This window comes from Eumetopias jubatus, unplaced genomic scaffold, assembly GCF_037043125.1.
Source record: "Eumetopias jubatus isolate StellerSeaLion01/CBP00866 unplaced genomic scaffold, mEumJub1_p1.0 scaffold_17, whole genome shotgun sequence".
Lineage (NCBI taxonomy): Eukaryota > Metazoa > Chordata > Mammalia > Carnivora > Otariidae > Eumetopias > Eumetopias jubatus.
In genome coordinates this window covers 60225214-60253172 of record NW_028274823.1, presented here as the reverse complement: position 1 = coordinate 60253172, position 27959 = coordinate 60225214, and the positions used below count along the sequence as shown (strand labels likewise).

At 36.1% G+C, this 27959-nt stretch overlaps 1 protein-coding gene across 1 annotated transcript in view; it reads right to left on the bottom strand.

Annotated features, from left to right (window-relative positions):
- The window catches only part of CTNNA3 (catenin alpha 3), a 1824697-nt gene that overhangs the window by 1407941 nt on the left and 388797 nt on the right, over positions 1 to 27959 (bottom strand). The window contains exon 5 of the mRNA XM_028109632.2: positions 4396 to 4659. Coding sequence (XP_027965433.1) covers positions 4396 to 4659 — 264 coding nt within the window. The remainder of the gene's footprint in view (positions 1 to 4395; positions 4660 to 27959) is intronic.

Sequence of the window (27959 nt, the reverse complement as noted above, 5' to 3'; positions counted from 1 at the left end):
TACATATATATATATATATATATATATATATATGTATATAAAATTCAGGCATTTTGTACTGGTTTGAGCATCCTTAGCTTTAACTGAGAACTGATTTCAAAGTTGTTAAGACAGCATTAAGATTTCTGGGAAATATCTTTGCAACTCCCTCCTGCCTTGTTCAGAAGTGAGTCAGCCACTTATCTTGAGAAAGGGAAGACTCCATCACTATGCCTATTCCCACTCCCATCAATGCTACACACACACACACACACACACACACACTCTCTCTCTCCCTCTCTCTCTCTCTCTCTCTCTCTTTCTCTAACCACTGCCTTATCTTGCCTGTAGCAGCCACTTTCAACTAAAGTCAGAAAGGAGAAATCCCCAAAAAAGGAACAATTTGGAAATCTTCTATCTTCTTCTATATTCCTAAGAACATAGAATGAGTGTCTGGAATAAACTGGACATCTTATTCCCTGACACAATTCTGTTTAGTGCTATGAAAAATGTTATCTACAATCCTCTCTGTCCACTTTAACAAATTCACCTCACCATATTAGCCACTCTCCAAATATAGACTAGTTCTACTTAAATGACCCAGATACTTGGTTACATTCATAATTTCTCTGATGGTTCATACAGACTAATAATCTTAGCATGGATTAAGCACATTAAGTTGTATCTGTGAGAATTCAATATAGCACAGAACTTAAAAATACCTTCTAGAATCAGACTAGATCACTTCCTGGATACTACCACTCACTAGCCTTCTGATTTGAGCAAGTTATATAATTTATCTAAGTCTCCGTTTTATTTTGTTTTATTCTGTACATTTATGTTGTACATATACACAAATACATTTATGTTAAATGTTTAGCTATCAAGAAATGATACATACCAATGTACGGGGAGACCTAACATTCTGCTAGTATCACTGGTGTAAAATTACTAAGAAACACAATCTTGCCCACAAGGAGTTTTCAATCTTACTATGGGTACCATTCAAGAGTCACCACTAATCGTCTAACTTATTTAGTTTCTTGAACTTTCACATAGATGCTAACAATTAGGAACTTTATAAATTTTTGCATGGGTGCCAATAATAAGGAATTTAATAATGTTAGATTAGAAGTAAAGACATCTGTTTAAAGACATGTAACTAAAGGAAAAACATAAAGGTTACTCTAAATGTAAATGAATTTGATTTTCATGTTTATCATGAAAGTAATAATGTTACAAACAATATAGGAATTACATGTGTTTAGTTTATTTTTTAAGTTACCAGTAATACTTTAGTTATTTTAATTGCATTGATTTCATTAGGGAAGAATTTGCGTCCAAATAGTCATCTCCACTAATGATAAGGAGAGCTAAAATTTACTGAGCACTTATTATGTGCCAGTCACTGTTCTAAGCATTTTACCTGTATTATTAGTTCACTGATTCTGACAACACTATGATGTAGGCCCTATTATTATTCCCATTTTAGAGGTGAGAAAACTGAGAATTAAATAACTTTCTTGGGGCACCTGGGTAGCTCAGTCATTGAGCGTCTGCCTTTGGCTTAGGTCATGATCCCAAGGTCCTGCAATCAAGCCCCACATCAGGATCCCTGCTCCGCGGGAAGCCTGCTTCTCCCTCTCCCACTCCCCCTGCTTGTGTTCCCTCTCTTGCTGTGTCTCTCTCTGTCAGATAAATAAATAAAATCTTTAAAAATAAATAAATAAATAAATAAATAACTTTCCTAAAAAGTGCCACAGCTGAGATAGGAACCTTGGCATAAAGAGATCTAAGACCCTTATCTTTAAGCACTACACTATGTTGTCTCCCATTAAACTACATGTCTGACTTGTATAGCTTATTATCTTTGACATCAAACTTGAATGTCCGATAAATATCTCTAACTCAACATGTTGAAAACTGGGTTTCTGATCTTCCTCTCAAAACTGGCTTCACCCACAGTGTTCCCTACCATGGTTGATGAAAACTCTATCCATCCAGTTGCTAAAGAAGAAAAAAACCCAAAAAACAAAAACACAAAACCTTGTCATTATCTCTGGTAGACACAGAGATGTACTATCCATATTTCCCTTCCAAGCAGGACTTATGCTCAGCTGTGGGGAGTGAGGCCAGCAGATGGCCCCCAGCAGTCATTTCCTACAGGGTCTGCCTCAGTTGCAAGGGACTGCTCCCTCTTCCCTGTGCCTGGACGTCATACTTAGCCTTCCCAGGGCAGGATGACCTGCATCCAGTGACTGACAGAGGCAAAAAAAAAAAAAAAAAAAAGCCTGGCTATTTCTGCCTGACAAGGTACACTAGAGGGCACTCCTTCTTCTAGAGTTCTCTGCTGACTGGTCTAGGTTTTGTGGGTCTGGCTCACAGGTAGACTTCTTCAGCTCAATCATGCTCCCTCCCTCCCTCTTCCCTTCACACATATTCATTCCTAACAACGCTTTGTATCCCAAACTGTTCAGTGTATGCTTTTGGACGACCCAGCCTGCAAGATCAGCCATGACTCCTCCCTTTCTCTCAAATCCCACATCCGTTCTGTCAAATCCAGTTGGCTTCACCTCCAAAATTTAGCCTTAATATTCACTGATGCCACGCTGGTCCAAACTAAAGTGTGAGGTGGAATAAGGTTATGCACATAAAATATAAGGATGGAACCTATATTACTGTAATAGCTTTCTGCCTGGTTTTTCAGCGTCTCCCTTTGTTCCCTTTCAGTCTATACTCTACAGGCAGCCAATATAGTCCTTTTAAGACTCAAGTGTCATAACTCTGCTTAAAACCTTAGAATGGATCCCATTTAACTTGAAGTAAAAGCCAGAGCCCCTAAAAGCCCACAGAATCCTCCATAACCTGGCCCCACTGGGTCTCCTCAGTTCAGCTCTGACTCATCCCCTTACTCTCCCCACTTAGGCATCCTGGCTTCTGTGCTGTCCCTTAAACAATGGGACATGTTTCAAACCTTCTTTCTAGATCTCCATCTGCCCAATTATCTAATCTCCTTCAAGCCTCCAAGTCATCTTGCTTTCTCAATGTAACAGTCTATACAATTTACTTATCTACAATGTTCATTGTTTTTGTTTTTTGCCTATATTCCTCTGTTAGAACATAAGCTTCAATGTAACATTCTATACAATTTACTTATCTACAATGTTCATTGTTTTTGTTTTTTGCCTATATTCCTCTGTTAGAACATAAGCTTCATGGGGGCAGGGCTCAATTTTATCCCAAGCACAAAAAACAGAGCCAATGATAAGTATTTGTGAAGAGGAAAATTACCCAGAGCAGGCCCAGGGAGAGCAGGCCCCCATAGATAGAAAGAGCTAGAGATAACCAGAAGCCCTACTGGGAGCAAGAGATAACCAGCCGTTTCTGCTTCTGTAAACAGGCTTCCCGACACAGGGTCCTGGCACTACTGTTCCCACCTAAAGCAGCCCCCTCTCCCCCGGTTTAAAGCTACCTACCAGCAGCCAGCATAGCCCTTGGAACCTGACCCTCTGCACCCCATATAAAAACCCTGTAACCCCGCTGCCTGGGGCCCAAAATTTGAGGAGCTCATCTGGGTCCGCCGACATAAAATAAACCTGAGTTCTCCTACTTCTCTGAGTGTCACTTGGTTTCTTGCTGGTCTCATTATTTTCCACAACATTACTGGAGGACCCAGCGAGACTCTAACTGTTCTGGCCCCTTGAGCCACCAACTGGTGGCTCAGACTGCACTGGAGCAGGAAGGAACTTGGAACCCATCAAATGGGGCACCACCCGACAGTATTCCGGGTCCTCCTTCACCACAGAGTTCCAACCCTCCAGGCAGTCTTGCCCTAGCTGGACTCCAAGGAGAAGTGGACTAACTCGCCTGGCAGTTCGTCCAGACTCAGTAAGCCTCCAGGGACGACAATCCTTAGTCAGGTCCTGCTCTGCTGAGTGGAAGGGGAATTTAGTCACCTCCCAGGAATTTCAGAAAGGAATTCCACAGGTCAGGGACCTCATCTGGGTCTGCCCGCATAAAATAAACCTAAGTTCTCCGAGTTCTCCTACCTCTCCAAGTGTCACTTGGTTTCTCGCCGGTCTGATTATTTTCTGCAACATTCGTGGAATGGATAAATCTACATTTCATAAATTGATTGATGTAAACTAAAATCATCATTTCAATCTAACCAACAATCCCACTTTAAATTCACTGACTTCCTTAGAAGAAATGTAAAGGAGCCAGAAGTCTACTGATAGAATATTTTCCTGCTAATCAATTCATTGGAAGGCACAAGGCAATGATGGAGACTCATTAAGTAACTGAATTTTTGTTTACTCATACTCTAAACTCTGATCTGAAAAATCTGAAAACCCACATCTGTTTATTTTCCTATTGAGACACAAGAAATCACATTTTACCTTTCTCTCTACTTACCTCAAGCTCATCAAGGGCACTTCCCAGTGTTGCTGCCTTAGATTCTGGTGGGGCAAGCATATTCTGGATGCCTTGTGAAGCATTTGAAATTACATTGAGGGCATTGTGAATTTCTTCACAAACTGTGTCCTTGCTGGCTTTGAGGGAAGCAACATCAGAATGTTCCAAACAGGCTGAGCAAATTGAATGCAAGAGCGGGGAGTTCTCCTTAAGTGAGGCCCGGGCCCCTGCGATTTCATCCCTCTGATTTGGAGATTTTAAGTCCTAAAGAAACACATAAGAAGAGAGCTTTCTTACTGAGTTATAAAAGAAAGATTTATACAAAAAAGCTCCATTTTTCTGTCAATATAAATGAAAAGATAATAGACGCTAAGAAGTCAGGTATAAGTTAAAATCAAGGGCATCAATTATTTCTACACTCCTTCTGACTCTGTTAAAAAGTTCTACAATAGGAAAGCTAAGCCAATTAGCAAAAAAAGGTCACAAAGGTGCAGATGTGTAACAACTAAGGAGATCTTATATTTGTCAGTCATATCTTGCTTATAAGTCAGAAAAATACTCTGACATTCACATTATTAAGTACATTATAAGAGAGCCTGAATTACAAGGATGTTGATTACCTATTTCCTTAGATGCTTATGATTGCATTTAACCTTTTCATTAAAACTAAACCAATTCACTTAAGAATATTAAATTGAACCTCCTACCATTCAGCTATTTTCCACTCTTTTTGAGAAATACTTATAATTTAATACTGGATCTTTCTTTCTTTGACATTTATTCAAAAAATAGTTATTGAGCACTTAGCATATGCTAGCCCTGTGCCAGACGCCAAGTGTATAGATGTGAACAATCCTACAAGGATCCTGTTCTCCTGAAGCTTATGTTCTTGTTTGAGGGGGTGGGAGACTATCAACAAACAATAAACTAGGTAAACAAATACACAAGACAATTTCAGGCAATGATAAATGCTGTGAAGAAAACACAAAAGTGAAATGTCATAGAGATTGCTTTAGCTTGGGTGGTCAGAAAAGATATTTCTGAATATGACATTTGCAGTAAATATAAATGAAAAGCATTCCAAACAGTGGGAAGACAGGGAAGAGAAAATCTGATATAAGTGATAGCTGATCAAAACTAGCTCAAAATACCATGGAAAAACTGGCAAACACTACATTAACCAAGTGATAAAAGTTAACATCATCAGTGGGTATCATGTAGCTCTTGACACATTGTGACAAGAATAGCACTTCACCTCTCTGCTATTCTCTCCAAAAGTCTACAACCCCAATCTAATCATGAGAAAAACAAGTAAAACCAGATTGGGGAACATCCTACATGATACCTGGACAATATTCATCAAGACTGTTAAGGTCATGAAAAAGAAGGAGACTGATAAACTGTCACAGACCAAAGGAGATAGGGGAGACATGACAACTAAATGCAATGTGGTACCCTGGACTGGATCCTGGAACAGAAAGAAGGCATTCATAGAAAAATTGGTGAAGTCCAAATAAAACCTGTTAAGTTTAGTTAATAGTAATTCATCAATGTTTGTTTGTTCAGTAAGTGGCAAATATATTAACAACAGAGGAAACCAGAAGAAGGGTAGATGAGAATTCTTCATACTATCTTTACAACTTTTCTGGAGATCTAAAATTATTAATATAAATTAAAAGTTCATCTTAAAGAAAACTAATTCAAGAGAGCTTAACAATAGCTTCGCTATTCCACATACAATACCTTATATAATCTTTATAAAATCTCATGAAAGATATTATCCCCCCCTCCATTTAAAAGGTAAGAAACCTGAGGTTTAGAAAGACTAAGTTCCCAAGCCAAGTTACAGAGCTAGAAGGGAACCCAAGTCAGTACAACTGCTAATCCATTATGTTAACAACTATGTTATAGTCTTTCCCACACAGGAAGAATTTCCTTTATTTGCTACTATACCAGGATGAGGACTTGTACTTATACAATGACATAGTTTATAAAGTGCTTCTAGATAGTATCTTATTGATCATCACAACACCCTTTGAGGCAGTAAGGCTGGTGTTATTAGCCCCATTTTAACTAAATAGGTATTTAGTGTAAGGGGATTAAGAAACTGGCAAAATCACTGAGATCTAAACCTAAGTCATCTGATGGCAAATCCCATGCATTTTTCGTAAGACTCTGCTACCTCTGGATAATGTTGCCTGAGGTTAATAAATGGCTGTGCTACTATATTTTTAGTTCCTTCCTTTCTGAAAATAAAGGCTGTCTGTGACTTCATGCAGGCTTTAGGGGAGATTAACTTCTTTACAAGATGTAGGGAGGACAGTTAGAAGTAGCTGTCAACTCACTATTTGTACTCACTAATTACCCAAGACAACACTTTGTAGTTTTCTTGGCTTACTATGATTTCCCCCTTATATTTCTGGTCTAGGTTCTAGTTCCAGCTCTGTCATTAGCACTGTGATCAGGGTAAGGCTTCTACTCTTTCAGTGAATGTTCTTCCATCTGTAAAAATGGGGTAATGATATTTCTGCCAATGCTCTCATGAGATTGAGTAAGTACCACATCAGAAATGGAATGTACTTGAAAAACAGTAGAGAACTATGGAGAGAGTACAGAATTATTCTTCCTAAAACAGTATTCCTAAAATTTATCAAACTTGGTGTACTGTTTTTGTCCTGTTGATGCTCTTAGTGATTTTCATATTTCCCACAATTTTATAGCACTACCTATATATTTATCTTAGTGTGATCTGGAGGAAAAATAATTGAATGTTTAGATAGGATGCAGACTTCTCAGAGGTATAACGATAAAAAGTATAAATATTCAGAAGGAGCTGAAGAAAATTCTCTGCATAATAGAGTATAATCAAAACTAATTACATAATACCCTCTGAAGTGACCTATGCATTATACTGCTCAATTTAGAATGGAAAGGTCAATGTTTAGGTAGTTTCTGAAAGGTAAAAGTTTGTGAACATACATTGCTACAAAGAAAGATAAGGTTTAAAGTATTAATTTTTTTACTCTGATGATGGCTATGTATATCTCATTGTTAATTGTGGTAACTTTAATGCTGTAGGAACTTTGGAATTAAAAAAAAAATTCTAGGGGCTCCTGGGTAGCTCAGTCGGTTAAGCGTCCGCTTTCAGCTCAGGTCATGATCACAGAGTCCTCATGCTCTCTCTCTCTCACTCTGACTCACTCTCTCTCTCAAATAAATAAATAAAATCTTTTTTAAAAAATTCTAATACATTTTGAATTTTGAGCCTATGCTTTTTATCTTTGCCCAAGGCAATTACCAAAACCTTAATGTCACTGATACCCCGAAAAGCAAGCTGATAAATCTGTGAGAAAGGACAGAGTCAGTGAATATAACAAAATAACATATTATGGCAGCAGATGGGGGAAAGAGAGGCACGTTATGAGTTTAAGTAAAGGAAATTGAGAAGGAAAGACCATTTCTCCTAAAGGACATCCCAAAGGATAAATTTAATGTAGGAAATAGGCACACAGATAAAAGGGGAACTAATGAATGCCATCCTTTGAAACCAAAGGTTGTGGTGGTGACTGTGGTTATTTTATTTTGTTTTAACTGATGATATCATGGGTTCAAATCAACTAGGCTGTTGATTTATCCTAAAATTTTAAATCAGGTCAAAATAGGAATTAAATGATAGGGTCAGTTAGGGATTTCTCTGGACAGAGAAGTCTAAAAAATTCAGTTCCTTGGGAATTGATACTTTTTTAATATCTTTTTTTAAATTGCTCCAGAAGAAAAAGCTCACATGAGATTTCCAAGTTTAGGAGACATTAAATGCTTCCAGCTGATGCAGAAACACACAGATGGGATTTAAAAAGACCTTACAAGTCTGTGCAAGTGGGTAGAGAAGCAACATATGAGTTTTAACCCTGGCAAGAGAACAAAATATATTTAGGGATTTTAAAGATCACAAAGTATAAAAATGGAGGGCTCTAAGCTATCAGTTAATTAATTCAACCATTCATTCAATAAATATTGTTGAGCCCTTCTATAGATCAGGCAGTGCACTAATGTTAAGAATGCAAAGATAAAAGGGCACCTGGGTGGCTCAGTCCGTTAAGCGTCTGACTTGGTTTCAGCCCACGTTGTGACCTCAGGGTCATGAGATAGAGCCCTGTTGTCAGCTCCACACAGCCAGGAGCCTGCTTGAGATTCTCTCTCTGCCCCTCCCCCTGTTCATGCACACTCTCTCTCTCTCTCTCTCTAAAATAAATAAATCTTTAAAAAAAAAGAATGCAAAGATAAAGAATTTACAGATCAGAAGGGGAGACAAATTTATTTGGGAACTAAAATAGAGTTATTCATAGCATAGAGGAAAGTCCCTCGGCTTGAGGGGATCGAAGAAAATTTATCAGAAGTAACTTTTAAACGGTAAGTAGAAGTTATCAATGTGCAAAACAGAACAAGTAAAGAAAACAGCATGTGCAAAGGCCTGAGGTATGAGAGAGCAAGGAGCATGCAGGCGACTGTAGGTGCCATGACAAGTACAGGAAACCTGAGCAGGAATGGTGATGAATCCAGCTAGAAAGGTAAGCGGGAGATTCCTCACATGCCATGCTAAAGAACTGCAAGAGCAGCAAGCTCAGATGTGTATTTTCAAAGATCACTCCAGCAGTGAACTTTCAGTTGATTAGAGAGAATGGAACTGCAGTCAGGAGAGTAGACAATAATCCAGGCAAGAGACAGTAAGTGCCTGAACACTGAACACTATTGCTAGGTAGTAGCAGAATGGATCCAAGAAAATTCAGGAGGTAAAAATGGTAAGAATTTGTAATATTTAGATGGGGGAGGGGAGAGGAGGTATTTAAAAGTGTCTAGAAAACTTTTTCAGCACTATGTGTACATAGTGTGATGAATTCACCAAGATGGGGAATATAGAATGAATAATTCATTTGGAAAATAAAGATGAAATACATTTTGTCATCTGCTAAATGTGAGATGCCAGCATAATATCCAAATGAAAATATACATGAACCTAGAATTCAGAAAGTCTAAGCTTAGAAACAGAGATCTATGAGTTACCAGCTCACAACTGGGAGGTAAAACCATGGATGTAAATGTTACAGGGTCTTCACCCAGGATGAATGTTATAACATGGAGAACCTGGGAGTAATCATAAATTGTTTCTTGAGGAAGTAAACCTGATAATTGTATGTGTTAGTCCAAAAGGCTAAATATATATTGTAAATCACTAAGAAAAATATCAGAAAATACTGAACTCTCAAAAAAGAAAGAAAGAGAGAGAGAGAGAGAAAGAAAGAAAAGAAAGAAAAGAAAGGAAAGGAAAGAAGGAAGGAAAGAAGAAAGAAAAAGAAAAAGAAAGAAAGAAAGAAAGAAAGAAAGAAAGAAAGAAAGAAAGAAAGAAAGAAAGAAAGAAAGAAAGAAGAGAAGGAAGGAAGGAAGGAAGGAAGGAAGGAAGGAAGGAAGGAAGGAAGGAAGGAAGGAAGAAAGTAAGAAAGAAAGAAAGAAAGAAAGAAAGAAAGAAAGAAAGAAAGAAAGAAAGAAAGAAAGAAAGAAAGAAAGAAAGAAAGAAAAAAGAAAAGAAAGAAAAAAGAAAAGAAAGAAAAGAAAAAAAAAAGCAAAAACCACATACACACCATGAAGCTTAAAACCTGAATTACTATGGATAATTATAGTCATCATACTTGAAGAAAAAATAATTAAAGTAGTTTTTGCAAAGCAGTTGGAAAAGGCAGGATGACTTCTGTATCAAGGTATTAAAAATATGGGATCTGTTCACCTTGCAAAAAGAAAATTAATATTGGAGGGCACATGATTAAAAAAAATCCAGAAATCATGAATGAATTTTTTTCATGAATGAATTTGACAAGTTATTAATAGACTTCTTTATTAAATCTAGAAACAAAAGTGGAAGTAACTTTTTGTTTGAGTGAAATAAATTAAAAATATATCTGTTCATCGTGCTGTCTCCCTCACTTCATTATAATTCCCTTAAATGCAAGCATTATAGCTTACTTATTTTATATCTCATTATCTATTAGTATATGGCACATATTATGAGCATAACACAATTTTTAAGAATCAAATGGACAAATAAATAAGAAATAAATAAGAGGATGTTAAATTCAGAAGGGGTAAGAAACTGTGTATATAATTCCTCCAAGAAATAAATTTTGTGAATAATATACATAATCCAGAGAGCTTAAACAAATTTTTGCATCACAATGTCATAGGAAGCTAAAAAGTAAAATTAAACTATACCTATCTTTACATTCAATTTTAGTGAAGCCATTGGTACAACTACTTTAGAAAACTATACCTACTAACGCTGAACATATATATACCTCATGACCCAGCTATTCCACTCGTAGGAGAGGATATACACAAATAGAAATGTGTTCATATGTTCTTTAAAAGACACGCAAAAGTGTTCCTAGAAGCATTCTTCATAATAGCCCCAACTGGAAACAACCCAAAGTAATGAGAATGAACAAAATACAGCTACATGCAACAATATGAAATACGGAATAAAAAAGATACAAGAAAAGAGTGCATATCGTCTGATGCCATCTATATAAAATTCAAACTCAGGTTAAACTCATCTATGTTCTTAGAAATCAGAATAGTATTTACTCTTGAAAAGTAATTAGAGATTGGAAAGGGCATAGGGATCCTTTTGGATTCTGGTAATTTTCTTTTTCTTGTTCTCTTTTTTTTTTAAGATTTTATTTATTTATTTGAGAGAGAGAGAGAGAGCACAGAGGGAGAGTGAAAGGGAGAAACAGACTCCCCACTGAGCAGGGAGCCTGATGCGGGGCTCAAGGTGGGCCTTGATGTGGGGCTCGATCCCAGGACTCTTGGATCATTACCTGAGCCAAAGGCAGACGCTTAACCTACTGAGCCACCCAGGTGCATCTCTTCTTCTTGTTCAGAGTGCTGGTTATATGGGTGTGTTTAGCTTGGAAAAATTCACTGAACTGTAAGCTCACAAGGAATGCATATTTCTGAATGTATCTTATACTTCAATCAAAACATTGAAATAAAGTCAAGCAAAACAAAAATATTAGTAAAGCCAAGCAAACATTCAGTTTGTGACTTCTCTTGGCAAAGGACACTGATATAAATAAGCTATGGACTTGCCCTGTTATAGCATTTCCCATGATATTAAGGGAAGGATGAGCAAATTGGATAATATGCAGCCCATTTGCTAACATCTTCTACCAACCTTGAGGGTTTTATTAAAAAAGAAAAAGAAAAAATCTAAATGTTTGAAAAATAAAAATAAGAAAAGAAAGGTCCCAAACCCTGGCCATTGGAAAGGCAAAGCTAAAGGATTTTCATAGCAATTGACTCCATGCACACTTGAACCCTCATTTCAGAGGATCAGAGAAAACTTCCTTACTAAGCTACACCCCTGCCCAAGTGGAATAGCTCAGGAGATACTCTGCTCAACAAAGCAGAACTACATGCAAATTATTGAGTTTCTCTTCCGGGTGTTTAAATGAAGTTTCTGGACCTGAAAAAACCACTCTGGTAGGGGAGGGAAGACTTATGAAGAACATTTTTGTTTTCTTAAGACTAAGAAGACATGCAGCAGAAGAGCCCATGGATACTTTGCTATTTGGAGTCCATTCTTAGTTGGCTTCTATCCCTGGTCTTCCCTCTGCCAAGATGCTGCCTGCTAACTGCTTCACTGGTCACTAGGCAGCTTGATATTCTATCAGGAAACAAAATAGTGCAAACCTGCTAATTTAAATGTTTTTCTCCAACATAAATTAGGAAGTGGAATACTTAGCCTTAACAGAACTGAGAACATAAGATGATAAAATAAGAGTAGAATACAGAGATAATAAAGTTTTGAAAAAAAAAAATAAAGATTGAAAAAATGCAAGATTTTACAATGAAAACATTATTAAGCAACAGAAAGAGGACTTTACACTGCTTTTCTATTCTTATTTCTCATTTTCCATCTTATATTAATAGGAGAAATACAATAAAGGAGAAAATAAAAGAATTCCTCAAATTCAAATAGAAAACTGAGAAACCATATAATAATAGCATTAAGATATCCCCAAAGGTATGTATTCTGGGCCTTTAATGGATACCTTGGGTAGATGAAATACACAAAAGTTAATATTAATAACTCCAAGATAACTCCTAGGAAAACATTATTATTTAATTCTAATGCAGGCCACTATGTCAGTCAAGAAAACACATATATAAAGTTCAGAAATGCACTATGTTAATTTTCTATCTATCTGAAATAAATACACTATATATTACATCTATTATTTGCCTCAATTTTATATCTAAAAAATAAATTGTATCTAAAGTCATCTACCATATGATTAAAGTAAAAGGAGTAAACAGAAAAGCAGAAAAATAATGAGCTAAACAAAATCCAGTTGTACTTCACATTTCCCTTTCATTTGTGTGTATATTTCATCACTTAATCTAACAAGATCCAAATATCTATGTCAGAAAACTTTTCCTCTAAAGTTTATTAACATCTATGAGAGTTAAACTGGATTTTAACACCTAGCCAAAGATCAAAAATATCATTTTCCTTACAATTTCTTCCTATTTAAGTTTCTGTGACTCACTTGTGAGAAATGGACCATCATTTTCCAAACATAGCATAACTTAGTACAAATGGAATTCAAGCCCAGGGATGTTGATCCAAATACCTAATTAATAATGCCTTACATTCATGTAGTGGTTTATTCTGTTTAATAAGTTTCTAGTCATCTTCTCATAAAGAATTCCATGAGAAAAAAAGTGTTATTATTCCTAAATGTTAAAAAAAGGAAAAGGACATTTGTCCAAAGCCACACAAGATTAATAAAAAGTGGGGGTGATGATTGTTTTTAAGAAAGCCAACATTTACTAAACAGCTATAATGCTTCCTACACACAAAAATGCTCTAGTCTGTCATTTAATGGCCCAGCTATGAATAGGATCCAGGACTGGCTTCTGTCTTAACACTTTTTTTATTATTATTTAAATTAAATTTAGTTAACATATACCGTATTATTAGTTTCAGGGGTAGAATTTGTGATTCATCAGTTGCATATAATACCCAAGTGCCCTCCTTAATGCCCATCACCCAGTTACCCTATTCCCCCACCCACCTCCAGCAACCCTCAGTTTGTTTCCTCAGGTTAGGCATCTCCTATGGTTTGCCTCCCTCTCTGTTTTCATCTTATTTTTCCTTCTACCCAACACTATCTTAATTTGCTGTCAGTAGTCTCATCATCTGTCAAAGGACATTCCTACAGCCCTACAGTCCTGTGGTGGCCCAACAGAGAATACATATTTCAGGCATATCTTCCTGATGAATAATTATCATAGGCAATACAACTCAGATTAGAAACACATTCTTTAATTCAGTTTCAGTACAACATTGATTTAAAAAAAAAAAAAACCCTCAGGCCAAAACTATAACAATAGAAATTAAAGTGTGATCCATAAGGTCATTTAGATTGCTCAAAAATATAAGTCAGACATAACGGAGAAAGAGAGAAATTATCATCTTAACCACTTCAATCTACCTTTGATAAAGGAAACATTCTAAATATAGCATCTTAGTAATGATAGCTTAATGGTTTTCCCAGAGGGCGAAAAATAACTGGATTTTACTTAATTCAACAAGCTTGAAAACACCTGCTTTAAGGTGTGACTTTAAACCTAAGGCTAAAGATAAGGCTATAAACTCAGATGTTCCTAAGGTTATAAGCTCAGATATTTATTCTAAGCAGGAAGCATGAATAGGCCAAATGTTAATCCATAGGGAGTGGTGAGGCACACCATAGAATACTTGCCCCATTTAAAAACATTCAAATCCAAACTGGCCAAACAAAAAGAAGTCCTGCCCTCTGCTCTAAAATATGAGCACAGATGTTTGTGTTAGCCCATGAGTGCACTCTCCAAGTTTTATATTCATACCATATGTGTGCCTGACCTTGGAAGAGACTGGAAAGAGATAATGCATGTCCCTGGGCCTGAGGAGCCTACAATAAGTGAAGGGAAGTGAGGCAGATGCTGAGATACTCCAGGGCAGGAAGTCTGTCTCATTATAATAGAAATAGCATGAGATTTGGGGTTAGAATCCCAACACAAAAGCATTCCAATAGCAGGAGATTTTGAGTAGAATAATTAACCTTACTTCAGCTACAAAATGGGAATAATAATTCCTACCTTAGAGGGTAAAATGAGATTAAATTATTTGTCAAACATTTTTCCAGCATTTTCTTACTGACTACTCTCTGTACAGCAAACTATTAGCCATATCCCCTCCTTAAAACATTTCTCCCTTATCTTCTTAGGTGACAGTGAATACTAAACTTAAGTTGACATTATTCAATAGTATTTACCTCTCTTCTGGGCTCCAGATACATAACTCAGGTTGAGTCTCAAAATTAAACATATAGGAAATTGAACACATTGTTTTTTCTTACACTTCCCCCCAACTAATGTTTCTCCTCCAACATTCTCAGACTCACTGGCTTCAATATCTAGCTAACAAGAAATCTGAGGAATATCCTTGACACTTCCATTCCTTCATCCCCACCATTAGATAAGGTCTATTATTCTATTCATTAAATATTTCTCCAGTATGTACCCTTGTTCTTGTCCTCACTACTAGGACTAATCTAGAGGAGGAATGATTAGGGATAACTAAGGAAGTGGTTGTGAATACAAAGAAGAAAGAAGAAATCAGAGACAAAACTTTTTGACTGATACAATCTTTTCTTTATAATATCATCAGAGGAATCCCTCCAAAATTCAAATATGATCACCAACCCCCAATTTAAAATTTTCAAGTGACTATTAATCCAAACAAAATAAAACTCATATTTTAGTGTAGACAAGGATGATCTGACTTCAGCTTCTCTCTCTAGCTGTTAATCCAAACAAAATAAAACTCATATTTTTTTATTGTAGACAAGGATGATCTGACTTCAGCTTCTCTCTCTAGCCTCACTTCCTACCACTTATCTCACAGGCACCCCTTGCTGTAGCCACACAGTGTCACATAAAGTTCTACAAGTGCCTTGAGCTATGTTCCAGTCTCCCCTCACATCTCTTGGGAAATGTCTACTCATCCCTCAAGATATCTTGGATTCACATGTTCTTTCACCCACAGATGTACTGATATGCCCCAATAGGGCTTACATGGCACTAATCTAGCATATATTAAACAATTACCATTTGCTATAGTTATTCATTGATACATCTGTGTTTCTCACCAAATTATGAGTTCCTATTGGGGTCATAACTATGCCTTACCTCTTTCACCCCCTAGGCGTCACAGGGGAGCTGGCACAGAGTGACCAATGAATTAAGGACACCTCTCACCACTTTATTTTTTTTTTCAGATGTATTTATTTATTTATTTGAGAGAGAGAATGTCCATAAGCAGGGGGAGGGGCAGAGGGAGAGGGAAAGAGAGAATCCTTAAGCAGACTCCCCACTGAGTGCAAAGCCCAACACAGAGTTCCATTCCAGGACCCTGAGATCATGCCCTGAGCCGAAATCAACAGTTGGCCACTTAAGCGACTGGGACACCCAGGCGCCCCTATCTCTCACCACTTTAAAGACACCAAAAAACACTGAGGGTTACTGCCATAAGATAATTTACTTTTCCATGAGATAAAAATTCTAATTTTGGAAAAGGAAATCAAAACTACAAAAAGCTAAGATATACTCATCCTAGAATGAAAATATTCTCCTTTAATGTATTCCCAATTAGGCTAACTAGATCTGCCTATGAATTATTCTTCAGTATTCTGGCCTAGCCCTCATTGAAAAAGCCAATGATACCAGTTTTTTACCAATTATATGCAAGTGTGTCGTTCAGTGCTTACTTCTATATATCTCAGAATGTTATGGAAAATATCTGATTTCTAACTAGATTCCCTGGCAGGAAGCAAAACTTTAAGCAGAATGAAGGTAAAGATGTCCTGTACTTGACATGTTTTTCAGAAAGTTAAATTAATGTTCCTACATTAACCAATAATCAGATCCAACTGACTGAGGAAACAGAAAGAACTTGGGTTAATGATCTTGTTAAGTTTTGAGTACTCTGAGTTATCAAGTATTTATACAATGGAATTGAACTAAAACTACGAGAAAATACAAAGTAAAAAATGAGCACCCACTCAAGTCCTCTGCTCTCTGAAAACTGTTAAATAATAATATATTAAATAAAAGGGGCTAAAACTGGTGGAATAGATTGGGATTACTATAGGAATTCTAAGGAAAAGCATGGGTAGGTTAAGAAATGTTTCACAGGCAGATGAGCATCTTGAAAATGCACCAGGGAGGGTCACCTGGGTGGCTCAGTTAAGCGTCTTCCTTCAGCTCAGGTCATGATCCCAGGGTCCTGGGATGGAGCCCCACGTTGGGCTCCCTTCTCAACAGGGAGCCTGCTTCTCCCTCCCCTCTGCCTGCTGCTCCCCCTGCTTGTGTTTGCTCTGTCAAATAAATAAATAAAATCTTTTTAAAAAAAGAAAATGCTCTAGGTAAAAGGAACCAAAAAATATGACATTAAAGGCGCTTAGCATCTCAAACATATCAAAATCTGAGCTCCTGATAGTTAGAGCCTCTCAACCTGCTACTCCCAGTCTTCACCAGTTCAGTAAATGACAGTTCTTCCAGTTGTCCAGGCCAAAAACCTTGTCATCATCCTCTACTTCTCTTCCATCTCACATCCAGTTTGTCAATAAATTTTATCACTTTTACCAGAATTTGACTTATCAATCTCTAGAAAGTCATCATGTCATTGTTTTACTCAAACCATCCAACATATCTCTCTGACCTCATCCCCACAACTCTCCTTGCTCACTCTAATCCAGCCACATGGACCTCCTTGGTATTCCCCTAAAAAGCCAGTCATGTCCCTACGTTAGGCCATCCTGTTGCTGGCACCCTCTAGACCCATGTCTGTGGCTCATTCTCTCATTTCCTTTTAGTCTTTACTGAAAAATCAACTTTTGAGAGAGATCTCCTCTTGTCACCCTATCTAAAAGTTCCACCAACAATTTCACTCTTGATATGCCATATTCCCTTTCCCTGCTTTATCTTCTTCTTACTATTTATCACTAGTATACTTTATACCATAGTTATTTATCATGTTTGCTTTCAGTTCACTCCAGCGGAATATAAGCTCCATAAAGTGACATGAAAGATACTTGATACATATTTAATTAATGAACATCAACCCAAATTAAAAATTTGAAATTAACAATTTGAACATCTTACTGATCACACATATAAAAAGTTATCCTAGTTATCCTATCACATGGGGGATAAAATACCAGGAATCTGTCTAGTTTCCTGAAAAAATAGATAAAGAGCACAGAAACAGCATAAAACTTTCTTCTCCCTTTTGTCTCTCATTCCAGAAACAGATCTTAGAACAGGTTTACCTATACATCTTCCGATTTACTAGTGAGTTTTACTTGAGTCATATTTCTTGCTTATCAGAACGCTATATAAAGCTTCTGAACTCAAAACATAATGGCTGTAGTTGAAAGGTCAACTGTGTATGCCTGCCTAATAGAAGGTAACTTGTATTTGAAATACAGATCCCTGGGGGCACCTGGGTGGCTCAGTCGTTAAGCGTCTGCCTTCAGCTCAGGTCATGATCCCAGAATCCTTGGATCGAGCCCCGCATCGGGCTCCCTGCTCCGCGGGAAGCCTGCTTCTCCCTCTCCCATTCCCCCTGCTTGTGTTCTAATAAATAAAGTCTTTCAAAAAAAATCCACATCCCTAGTTAACAAAGATTTTACCTTATTCAAGGCATATGCTGAGCAGGGATCATCTACATGCAGAGTATTCACTGTTTAGCTTTTGCCAATTTAAATACTCATGTCTCTAGGAATGGCTACAATCCACCCTAGTACATAAAATAAATTAGTATTCTTGCACTCTAGAGAAAAGTATGTGTTTAGCACCAAATGGAATCAGCAGATGACTAAATACTCTTTTTTTGTGCCTTGCTTCTATCATAAATACAACAGATGCAAGATGCTGGAATGTGGACAACCCCCAGAAGATTGGTGTTTTCCTCTAATGCACAAATAAACCATTTAAAAATGAATTCCATATACCATATTAGAGTCAGCAAGAACCTCTTGGTTTCTTTATTGCCTACAAGATGATTTTATGGCTGAATATATCACAAAGGCTTCCATAATCCAAATGAAGCATAAGGCTACCTTTGATGTTAAACATCATTAAATATCTTATACATTTATAGCAATTGTCATTCAAGTCCAAGATAAACAATTGCCACATAAATGATTTACAGTTACTATAGTTCACACAAAATTCTGAGCATTATCCAAATTCATGGCACTTTTAAAGGCATGAGACATGGATGGCTAAAAGGTAAGTTAATAAAAGTAGGACTGTTTCTATATTAAGTATGGAAAAAAAAATTCTTTTACTAGGAAGACCTAGTTCATGTCAATATCACCTCTTTTAAAACCATAACATACAAGGAAAATGACAGTGCATCACCCTTGGTCTAATTGTCCAGCTATGTTCCTCAAGGTTCGCCTACTGTGGGTTGAAATTACATTCCCATTTTTATTTACTGTTGAATTTGTAAGGAATACCGACTCAGAAACATTCAATTTCAGTCAAAAAAGACAAAAACATTCTTCAACCTGATAAAGTGACTCTATGAAAACTCCACAGCTGAAATCATACCTACTGGTGAAAGCCTAACTGCTTTCTCTCTATGATCAGGAATAAGACAAAAATGTCCTCCTTCATTTCTATTCAATATTGTACTAGAATTTCTAGTCAGATAACTTAAGAAAGACAAATAAATAAAAGGCATCCAGATTGGAAAGTAAGATGTAGAACGATCTCTATTTGAAGGTAACATGATCTGGTATACTGAAAATCCAAAAGAATTCACACACACACACACACACACAAAAGCTATTAGAGCTAATCAACAAAATCAGCAAGGTTGCAGGATGCACTATAAACATACAAAATGATTTGTATATCTATACACTTGCAATGAGTGATTTGAATACAAAATTAAGGAAACAATTCTATTTATAGCATTGAAAAATAACATACTCAGTAATTAATTTAACAAAAGAAGTACAAGTCTTATACACTGAAAACTACAATACCTCATTTAAAGAAATTAGAGAAGACTTACAAAAATGGAAAGACTTTCCATGTCATATATTGGAAGACCTAATATTATTATGATGGCAGTATTGAACTATAAATCCAGTGCAATTCCTATCAAAATGCCAGCCATGTTTTTTGCAGAGATTGATAAGATGAACCTAAAATTCATATGAATATGCAAGGGACCCAGAAAACCAAAAAAAAAAAAAAAAAAAACCAGAGTTGAAAGAGTCACTCTTTGCAATTTCAAAACTCACTAAAAAGCTGTAAGAAAGTATGAACCTGGCATAAGGATAGTTTTATAGATCAGGAATAGAACTGAAACTCCAAAAATAAACCCATACATTTACAGTTAATTCATCTTCAACAAGGGTGTCAAGACAACTCAATGGAGAAAGAATAATCTCTTTAACAAATAGTACTGGGACAATTGGATATTTATATGAAAAAGAAGGAAGCTGGACCTCTACCTCATACCATAAACAAAAAATAATTCCTAATGTAAGAACTAAAACTATAAAACTCTTAAAAGAAAACATAGAAGTCCTCATGACTTTGAATTAGACAGTGGTTTCTTAGATATGACCAGGAAAAAAGCACAAACAATAAGAGGAAAAATATCTAAGATGGACATCATAAAAACTTGTTTGCATCACGGAGAAAGGGGAACCCTCCTACACTGTTGGTGGGAATGCAAGCTGATGCAGCCACTCTGGAAAACAGTATGGAGGTTCCTCAAACAGTTGAAAATAGAGCTACCATACGATCCAGCAATTGCACTACTGGGTATTTACCACAAAGATACAAATGTAGGGATCCGAAGGGGTATGTGCACCCCAATGTTTATAGCAGCGATGTCCACAATAGCCAAACTGTGGAAAGAGCCAAGATGTCCATCGACAGATGAATGGATAAAGAAGAGGTGGTATATACACACAATGGAGTATTATGCAGCCCTCAAAAGGAATGAGATCTTGCCATTTGCAACGACGTGGATGGAACTGGAGGGTGTTATGCTGAGTGAAATAAGTCAATCAGAGAAAGACATGTATCATATGACCTCACTGATATGAGGAATTCTTAATCTCAGGAAACAAACTGAATGTTGTTGGAGTGGTGGGGGGGTGGGAGGGATGGGGTGGCTGGGTGATAGACATTGGGGAGGGTATGTGCTATGGTGAGCGCTGTGAATTGTGAAAGACTATTGAATCACAGATCTGTACTTCTGAAACAAATAATGCAACATATGTTAAAAAAAAAAAGAAAAAGAAGAAGATAGCAGGAGGGGAAGAATGAAGGGGAGTAAGTCAGAGGGGGAGACAAACCATGAGAGACGATGGACTCTGAAAAACAAACTGAGGGTTCTAGAGGGGAGGTGGGTGGGGGGATGGGTTAGCCTGGTGATGGGTATTAAAGAGGGCACATTCTGCGTGGAGCACTGGGTGTTATGCACAAAGAATGAATCATGGAACACTACATGAAGAACGAATGATGTAATGTATGGTCATTAACAATAAAAAATTAAAAAAAAAGAAAAACTCAAAAAAAACTTGTTTGCATCAAAGGATACCATCAAGACATTAAGGAGGGCACATGATGCAATGAGCACTGGGTACTATATAAGACTGATGAATCACTGAACTCTATCGCTGAAACTAATAATACACTGTATGTTAATTGAATTTAAATAAAATAAAATTTTTATAAAAGAAAATCATAAGGAAGAGAAAAGGAAAAGGACACCATCAAGAAAGTGAAAGCACAGCACACAGGATGGTAGAAAAATTTTACAAATCATATATGTGATCAGGGTTTTGCATCTAGAATATATAAAGAACTATTTAAAAGTCAACAGTAAAAAGTCAATCCAATTAAAAAGTAAGCAAAGGAGGGGGCACCTGGGTGGCTCAGTCAGTTAAGCATCTGACTTTTGATTTAGCTCAGGTTATGACCTGGCGGCAGTCCTGCATCTGGCTCCGAGCTCAGCATGGTGTCTGCTTCAAATTCTCTCCCCTTCTCCCTCCCACTGACTCTCTCTTCCTCTCTCTCAAATAAGTAAATAAAATCTTTTTTAAAAAAGGAGGCAAAGGATCTGAATAAACATTTTTCTAAAGAAGATAAGCTGATGGCCAACAAGTACATGAAAAATGTTCAATATCATTAGCCATTAGGGAAATGCAAATAAAAGAAAAACAAACTGAGGGTTCTAGAGGGGAGGGGGGTAAGGGGATGGGTTAGCCTGGTGATGGGTATTAAAGAGGGCACGTTCTGCGTGGAGCACTGGGTGTTATGCACAAACAATGAATCATGGAACACTATATCAAAAACTAATGATGTAATGTATGGTGATTAACATAACAATAAAAAATTAAAAATAAAAAAGATTCTCTCTCCCTCTCTCCTTCTCTCTCTCTCCCTCTTTCCCTCTCCCTCTGCCTCTCTCCACACTCTCTAAATTATGTGTGTGTGTGTGTGTGTATATGTATATATATACATACATACATACATGACTGTTCCTAGCAGCATTAATATTTATACATGATGGTTAATATTTATTAATATTGACATTATATTAATTTAATAAATATTATTTTATTAATATGTATACATGCCTGTTCATAGCAGCCAGCATTATTGATGATAGCCAAAAAGTGGAAACAACCCAATGTCCATCAATTAATGAAGGGACAAATAAAATGGAGATAGCTACTCAATGAAATATTGTTTGGCAATGAAACATGCTGATACATGATACAACATGGCTCAATCTTGGAAAGTTTATGCTAAATCAAAGAAACCAGTCACAAAAAAGTACCTTGTATGATTTCACATATATGAAATGTCCAGAAAAGGCAAATCTATAGAGACAGAAAGTACATCCATGGTTGCCTAAGGTTGAGGGGTGAGGGGAGTACAGTGGTGTACAGTGTTCCTTCTGCGAATGATGAAAATGTTCTAAAATTAGATTTATTGATCATTGCACAACTCTGTATACTTTAAATGGGTAAATGTTATGGTATGTGAATTATATTTAATACAGTGGTTAAAAATAAAGACAAAGATATAAACATCAATATATCATCAGAGAGAGGAGTAAAGGGGCAGCTTGTCATAGTCAGTAGGTATCAGACTTAAAATATGCTAATTCTTTGGAAACTCAGGACCAATGTGGAAAAAGAGGAAGCCAAGATCAAGGGAGACAGGGTTTGGAAAACTGCTGGCTTAAAGCATCTAAATAGGCCAGGTCATATTTGTCAACAAAAAAATCATCTCAGTGTAAGTTACAGAGTGTCTTCTAGAACACACAATCAGATGGCCAGGTCCCAACAGTAAGGAATTCCAGATTTAGAAACTGGAAATGGAAGGGGAGTGGGGCAACAGTGTTCATTTAAAAATAAATGGAGTGATGTTCAGTGTCAGGAAATCAATCTACTTCCACAAAATCCTCACCAGGGGCCTGAATTTTTGAGGCACAGAATCAATCCCCAAGGAGAAAGGATGGTAGTTATCATGTGGGAAATTAGAAGCTCACCTACTGTCTAGGGTTTGAAGGAGGTGGTGTTTCCACACCGGATAAAGAGAAAGACACACACACACACACACACACACACACACACACACACACACGTGGAAAGGAAGTGGGGCTACCAGGGGTTAATCCATACTCTGAATAGTCTAAAGAACAGGATTTGGAGAAGGGATAAGAATAACAATTAATATGCTTCCTCCCCCTTTCTCTTTCACTCTCACTCTTACTCTGCGTCTTTTATGGTTAAGTAAAGTCCTGGGAAAGGGAAACATCTACAATGGAGGCCATCAAGAAACTCAGATCTTGGGAGTAGGGGATGCAGAGTCATAGGAGGTAACAGGGAATACTAATATCATAGGAGTTCATTGCTGTTCCTTGCAGTGTTTTCTCTAAAAGAGCAATACCAAAGGAAATCACAAATGGAAAACAATAATGGATAACAATGGATGATGATGATAATGATGATGATGGAGATGGAAACAAAACTTGATTGGCAGAACAAAGCATGAAAGAATCCTGGTTCTATGCCTGGGCTAACATAAGAAGACAGGAAAGTGATGCAATATGAGGGCTACTCAAACATCCATAGTTCATTCCTGATCAGCCAGTAAGATTCAGGATCCAGCATACCATCACTGAATCATGGGAAACCCATATTAAGTATCTGCTGTATAGATGGCAGGGTTCCAGGTATTTTCTCTTCCTTCTGTGCTTTATACATAGAGAAAGGATTTCTTTATTTAAGTTGTAATTAAGTTTTCTTTCTTACCAATTTATTTTCAGTTAAATTCCTAAATCTTTACAAATTTCTGTGTAGTCCTTTTCAGGATTTACCATCTTGCTACCTCTGGTATAGAGACTACTGATGAAAAGAAAAGAGAAAAAGAAAAAGGAAAGGAAATACGAAGTTGAGTTCATAAAGAAAATGCCCAAAGTGGGCCTCAAGATTCAGTTTAGATTTAGTTCAAAATACAAAATGACATAAATTAGTGAGAGGTACTAACAAGTTGTAGTATCTAAGAAAAGCCACTTGGATGAAGAAGGGACAAGAGGGAGAAATGAATAAAAACTAACATGTATTAAGCATCCATTATATAGATGGTAGTGTTCCAGGTGCTTTCCCTTCCCTGTAAAGTAAGAATCCATATCACCATTCTTATAGATAGTAACAGAAACACAAACGTTATAACTCATCCAAGATCATAGGACTGCTCCTATGGTTGGCCCTGAAACTTAGATCTTTCTGATCTAAATCCATGCTCTGAGCACAATACAATGCTACATCTAACACATCTCTCAAGCTCATTTTTCTTATATATCAAATGAGATGTCTAAATTTTGAAGTGTCACTCTAAAATAACGAATTTTTGTGTGACTATTCCTATGGTACAAATTTACAATAATTTCTGAAATCTATTATAACTCCCAAATTCTCTCTCATTATGTATTAATCAAATAGTATTGAGACAAAATTACACAGCCTAAAATCCCAACTATTCTATGTTTCTTCCATGTATTATATAAGCATGTAGGCTAATTCACTCTATTATACAATGATGACTACATGTCAGGACTGTTAGACTCACCCTATATGTATTAAATGTTTTAATCCTAATAACTCTATAAACCATATTGTTATCCCTATCTTACAGATAATGTTAAGTGTCTGTCTAAAGTCAAAAAGCTAGTCAGCTGTGGAAGTGAAATTTAAACCAAAATATTCTGGACCAGAGCCCAAGTGCTTAACCACTGGGCTGTTAGGCCTTCAGATGAGAACTGGAAAACATCCTAGTAGAGGTTCACAATGTTTTAATTTTCTATACATTTTCTCATTTGATCCTACTATATTGTGCTTATTACATAGACAGGTAATATGCACATCACATTTTTCTTTAGTTCAGAAAAATGAGTTGTTCAGTGTCATACAGCAACCAAGTGGCAGAAAACACATTTAATTTTTTTCAGTATAGCATACGATTTTGCTTAGAGGATTCCTATGACTGAAAACAAGCACAAGAGAAATAATAATCTGATAATAATATTATATAGATAATAGGTTTAATGGATGAGACAAGAATAAAACAGGAAATTATGGGTTTTCTCCTTTGAAATTCCCACAATTGTGAAATTTCATTCTTTTCTCTATCAATGAACTAGGCTAAACTATGCTAAGACCTTTGAAACTTAAAGATTTAAGTCCCTTAAACCATTAAGGAAAACATTATTTGCCACCACCTTTCCTGTGCTTTTGCTCTCTTTTTTTAATTTGGTGTAAATTTTTTCTGACTGCATTGATTCTTCACTGAACTAGTAAACACACTCTTGATATTACAGAAGCAATGCTTTGTCATCTTGATTTTATACCATGATTATACTTCAGTCTGAATTGTTTACTTAGTCACCTCATTGTCTTACCCAATGACTTCTTTTGATCCATTTTAACAGCTAAAAATTTAGGACATTAAATTTATTTTTATTATTAAATTAACACTAAATATAAACCATAAAAAACCATGTTGCTTTATATCTCTTTTTGGAGAATGTAATGGGATACATAAATTCCATTATTTACATATTTCTTCATTATGGACATTTATCTGGATGAAAGATCACCCAATAAGGATGATAGTTTTTTTTCCCAAAAAACCTTTTTATCCTAATATACAATTAAATGCCAGGAGACAGGACACTAGCAATTTTCTTAGGGTTAATTATCTGGGAATTTAACATTGCTTTGAAAAATTTCCAAGTGATATTAGTCATTTATTTCCCACCAGGAAGGAGAAACAGAAGACAATATAAAATATTCACTATAAGCTTTGATTAAGATCATTTAAGATCAAATAAGGGAAGTAATGGAGCAATGGGGAGGAAAACAGCAAAACTTCAACATTATGGACATTTAAAATACCCAGCAGTACTTTTTAATGAAAGAACAAAATCAACTTAAATGTTTTAAGAGTTTTAAAAAAAAGAGTTTAGTTAAATAAAAAATATTTAAAATGGCAAAATGCAAATTCTGTTTATAGTGTCTTCCTTTACATTAAAAAAATCATCCTTGCTAATATTTTATGTTTATCTAAGCACTTGCTTACTTATGAGTCAGACACTTCACCAGTTTTCAGCTATAAACATGTTTATAATTTTAGAATTCTGATAGAGGGTAATCATTTTATAACTATAAAACAATATCAAACAATAGTGATCTAGTTTCTGGAATCATCATGTGATGCTTACACAGCTGGGCTTTTTAAGACCAGTGTGTGACTGATAATTGCATAGCTATAATTCTGAGCCTGTTGTTTTAAAAACAAAAAGGATCTTGGGGAGCTAAAGATGGGGTTTGAGATTTTTAACTCAAAAACTAATCTAGAGAATAAAGTGTGTAAAGGCTCCTAGACTGCAATGTCAAAAGCACAAATTCCAGTTTAACCTAGAGAAGGCAAAAGCTAATGTTCTCATTGCCACATTAATTTTCTCACATTATACCTGGGAAGGGCTCTTGCTTCTAATTATGTTCTTACATGAATGCCCTATTACACATAATATGGGAAATATTACAGAGAGATAGCTTATGTATCCTGGCTTTTGTTTGTTTTATATTTATAACCTTAATGTTCTACTCAGTGAAGTTCTGTATTTGATAAGGATGCTCCAGTACACTGCTTTGGATCCACCAAACACAAGTACGGGTTCTCTTAAACAATGGGTGGACTAGTGTTTTATGCATGGTTTTTTTTTTTTCATAATTCTGTCATTTAAGCATTCTTTCAGTCCCCTATCTTTTTAAGCACTTTTTTTTATTTGTTTTGTTAGACTATTTAGGTGTGGAAAACTGAATTTGTTCCTTAGTTAAAAGCAATAATGAACAAATAACATATTATAGAAATATAAAACAGAACATAGAATTAAGGTTTTGTGTAGATTTCTGTTAATATCTGAAAGCTTTTCTGAAAGAGAGAACAGAAAGTCTTCAGGTATGACTTTCAGGACCTGAAAAGTAATAACCATTAGACTCTAATTAAATCACAAAGATTAGCAAAACGGGCCCAAACGCCCAAGAATTCATGAAGTCATTAATTCCCTCACTATTTATTAAGGGCCTACTGTGTGTCAGACAATCTGCTGGTGATTAACATAATATAATAAAATAAAATTTAAAAAAAAGAGAAGGATATGCCCTTCCTTTGTTCCCCCCACAAACAATCATCTTCAAAAATCTGGATTTTATCACTCATTTCAACAATGATTATTTCTGAACATATTTTTCGTAATATCTAAATTTTCTTAAAGTGACCATACATAGTTTTCCGAAAATGAATATCTAGCAATCTTTTATGGCACTTTGTTTAGCCTGTAATTATTTTAACCTTAAATGATATCCAGTTTATGCTATCCTTTCCCATGAAAATCAAAGTCCCATCTGTTGAATGGATCTTAACTCAGTCAGTTTCTCCGTAAAGAAACATTTAAGCATTCATCACATTTAATACGTAACTTAAATATGCTCTCTTTTAGGTCTAATATGGTTTTTGTACTAGAGGTATTCAAATATTCTCTCAACAATACTTTTCTAAACATATTTGTAAATGTTCACATTTTGTTTTCGTTTTTAGCTACTTAATACCACCCAAGTTCCCGTTCTACAGAACTTAAATATGCCAGACAGAAACCTAATATCTTTAGGCTTTTAGTGTGTCTCTTGGTTATATCCCAATGTTTTTATCCATAAATATTGGTGACAGATCTTTACAACACCTTTTTATCAGCTTTAGGACTTTGATCATAAATTCAAAACCTCAAATCTCAATCTTGACCCTGAAGTTGTATTATGCAAAAATAACCAAAAAAAAAAAAATTAGAAAGATCTGAA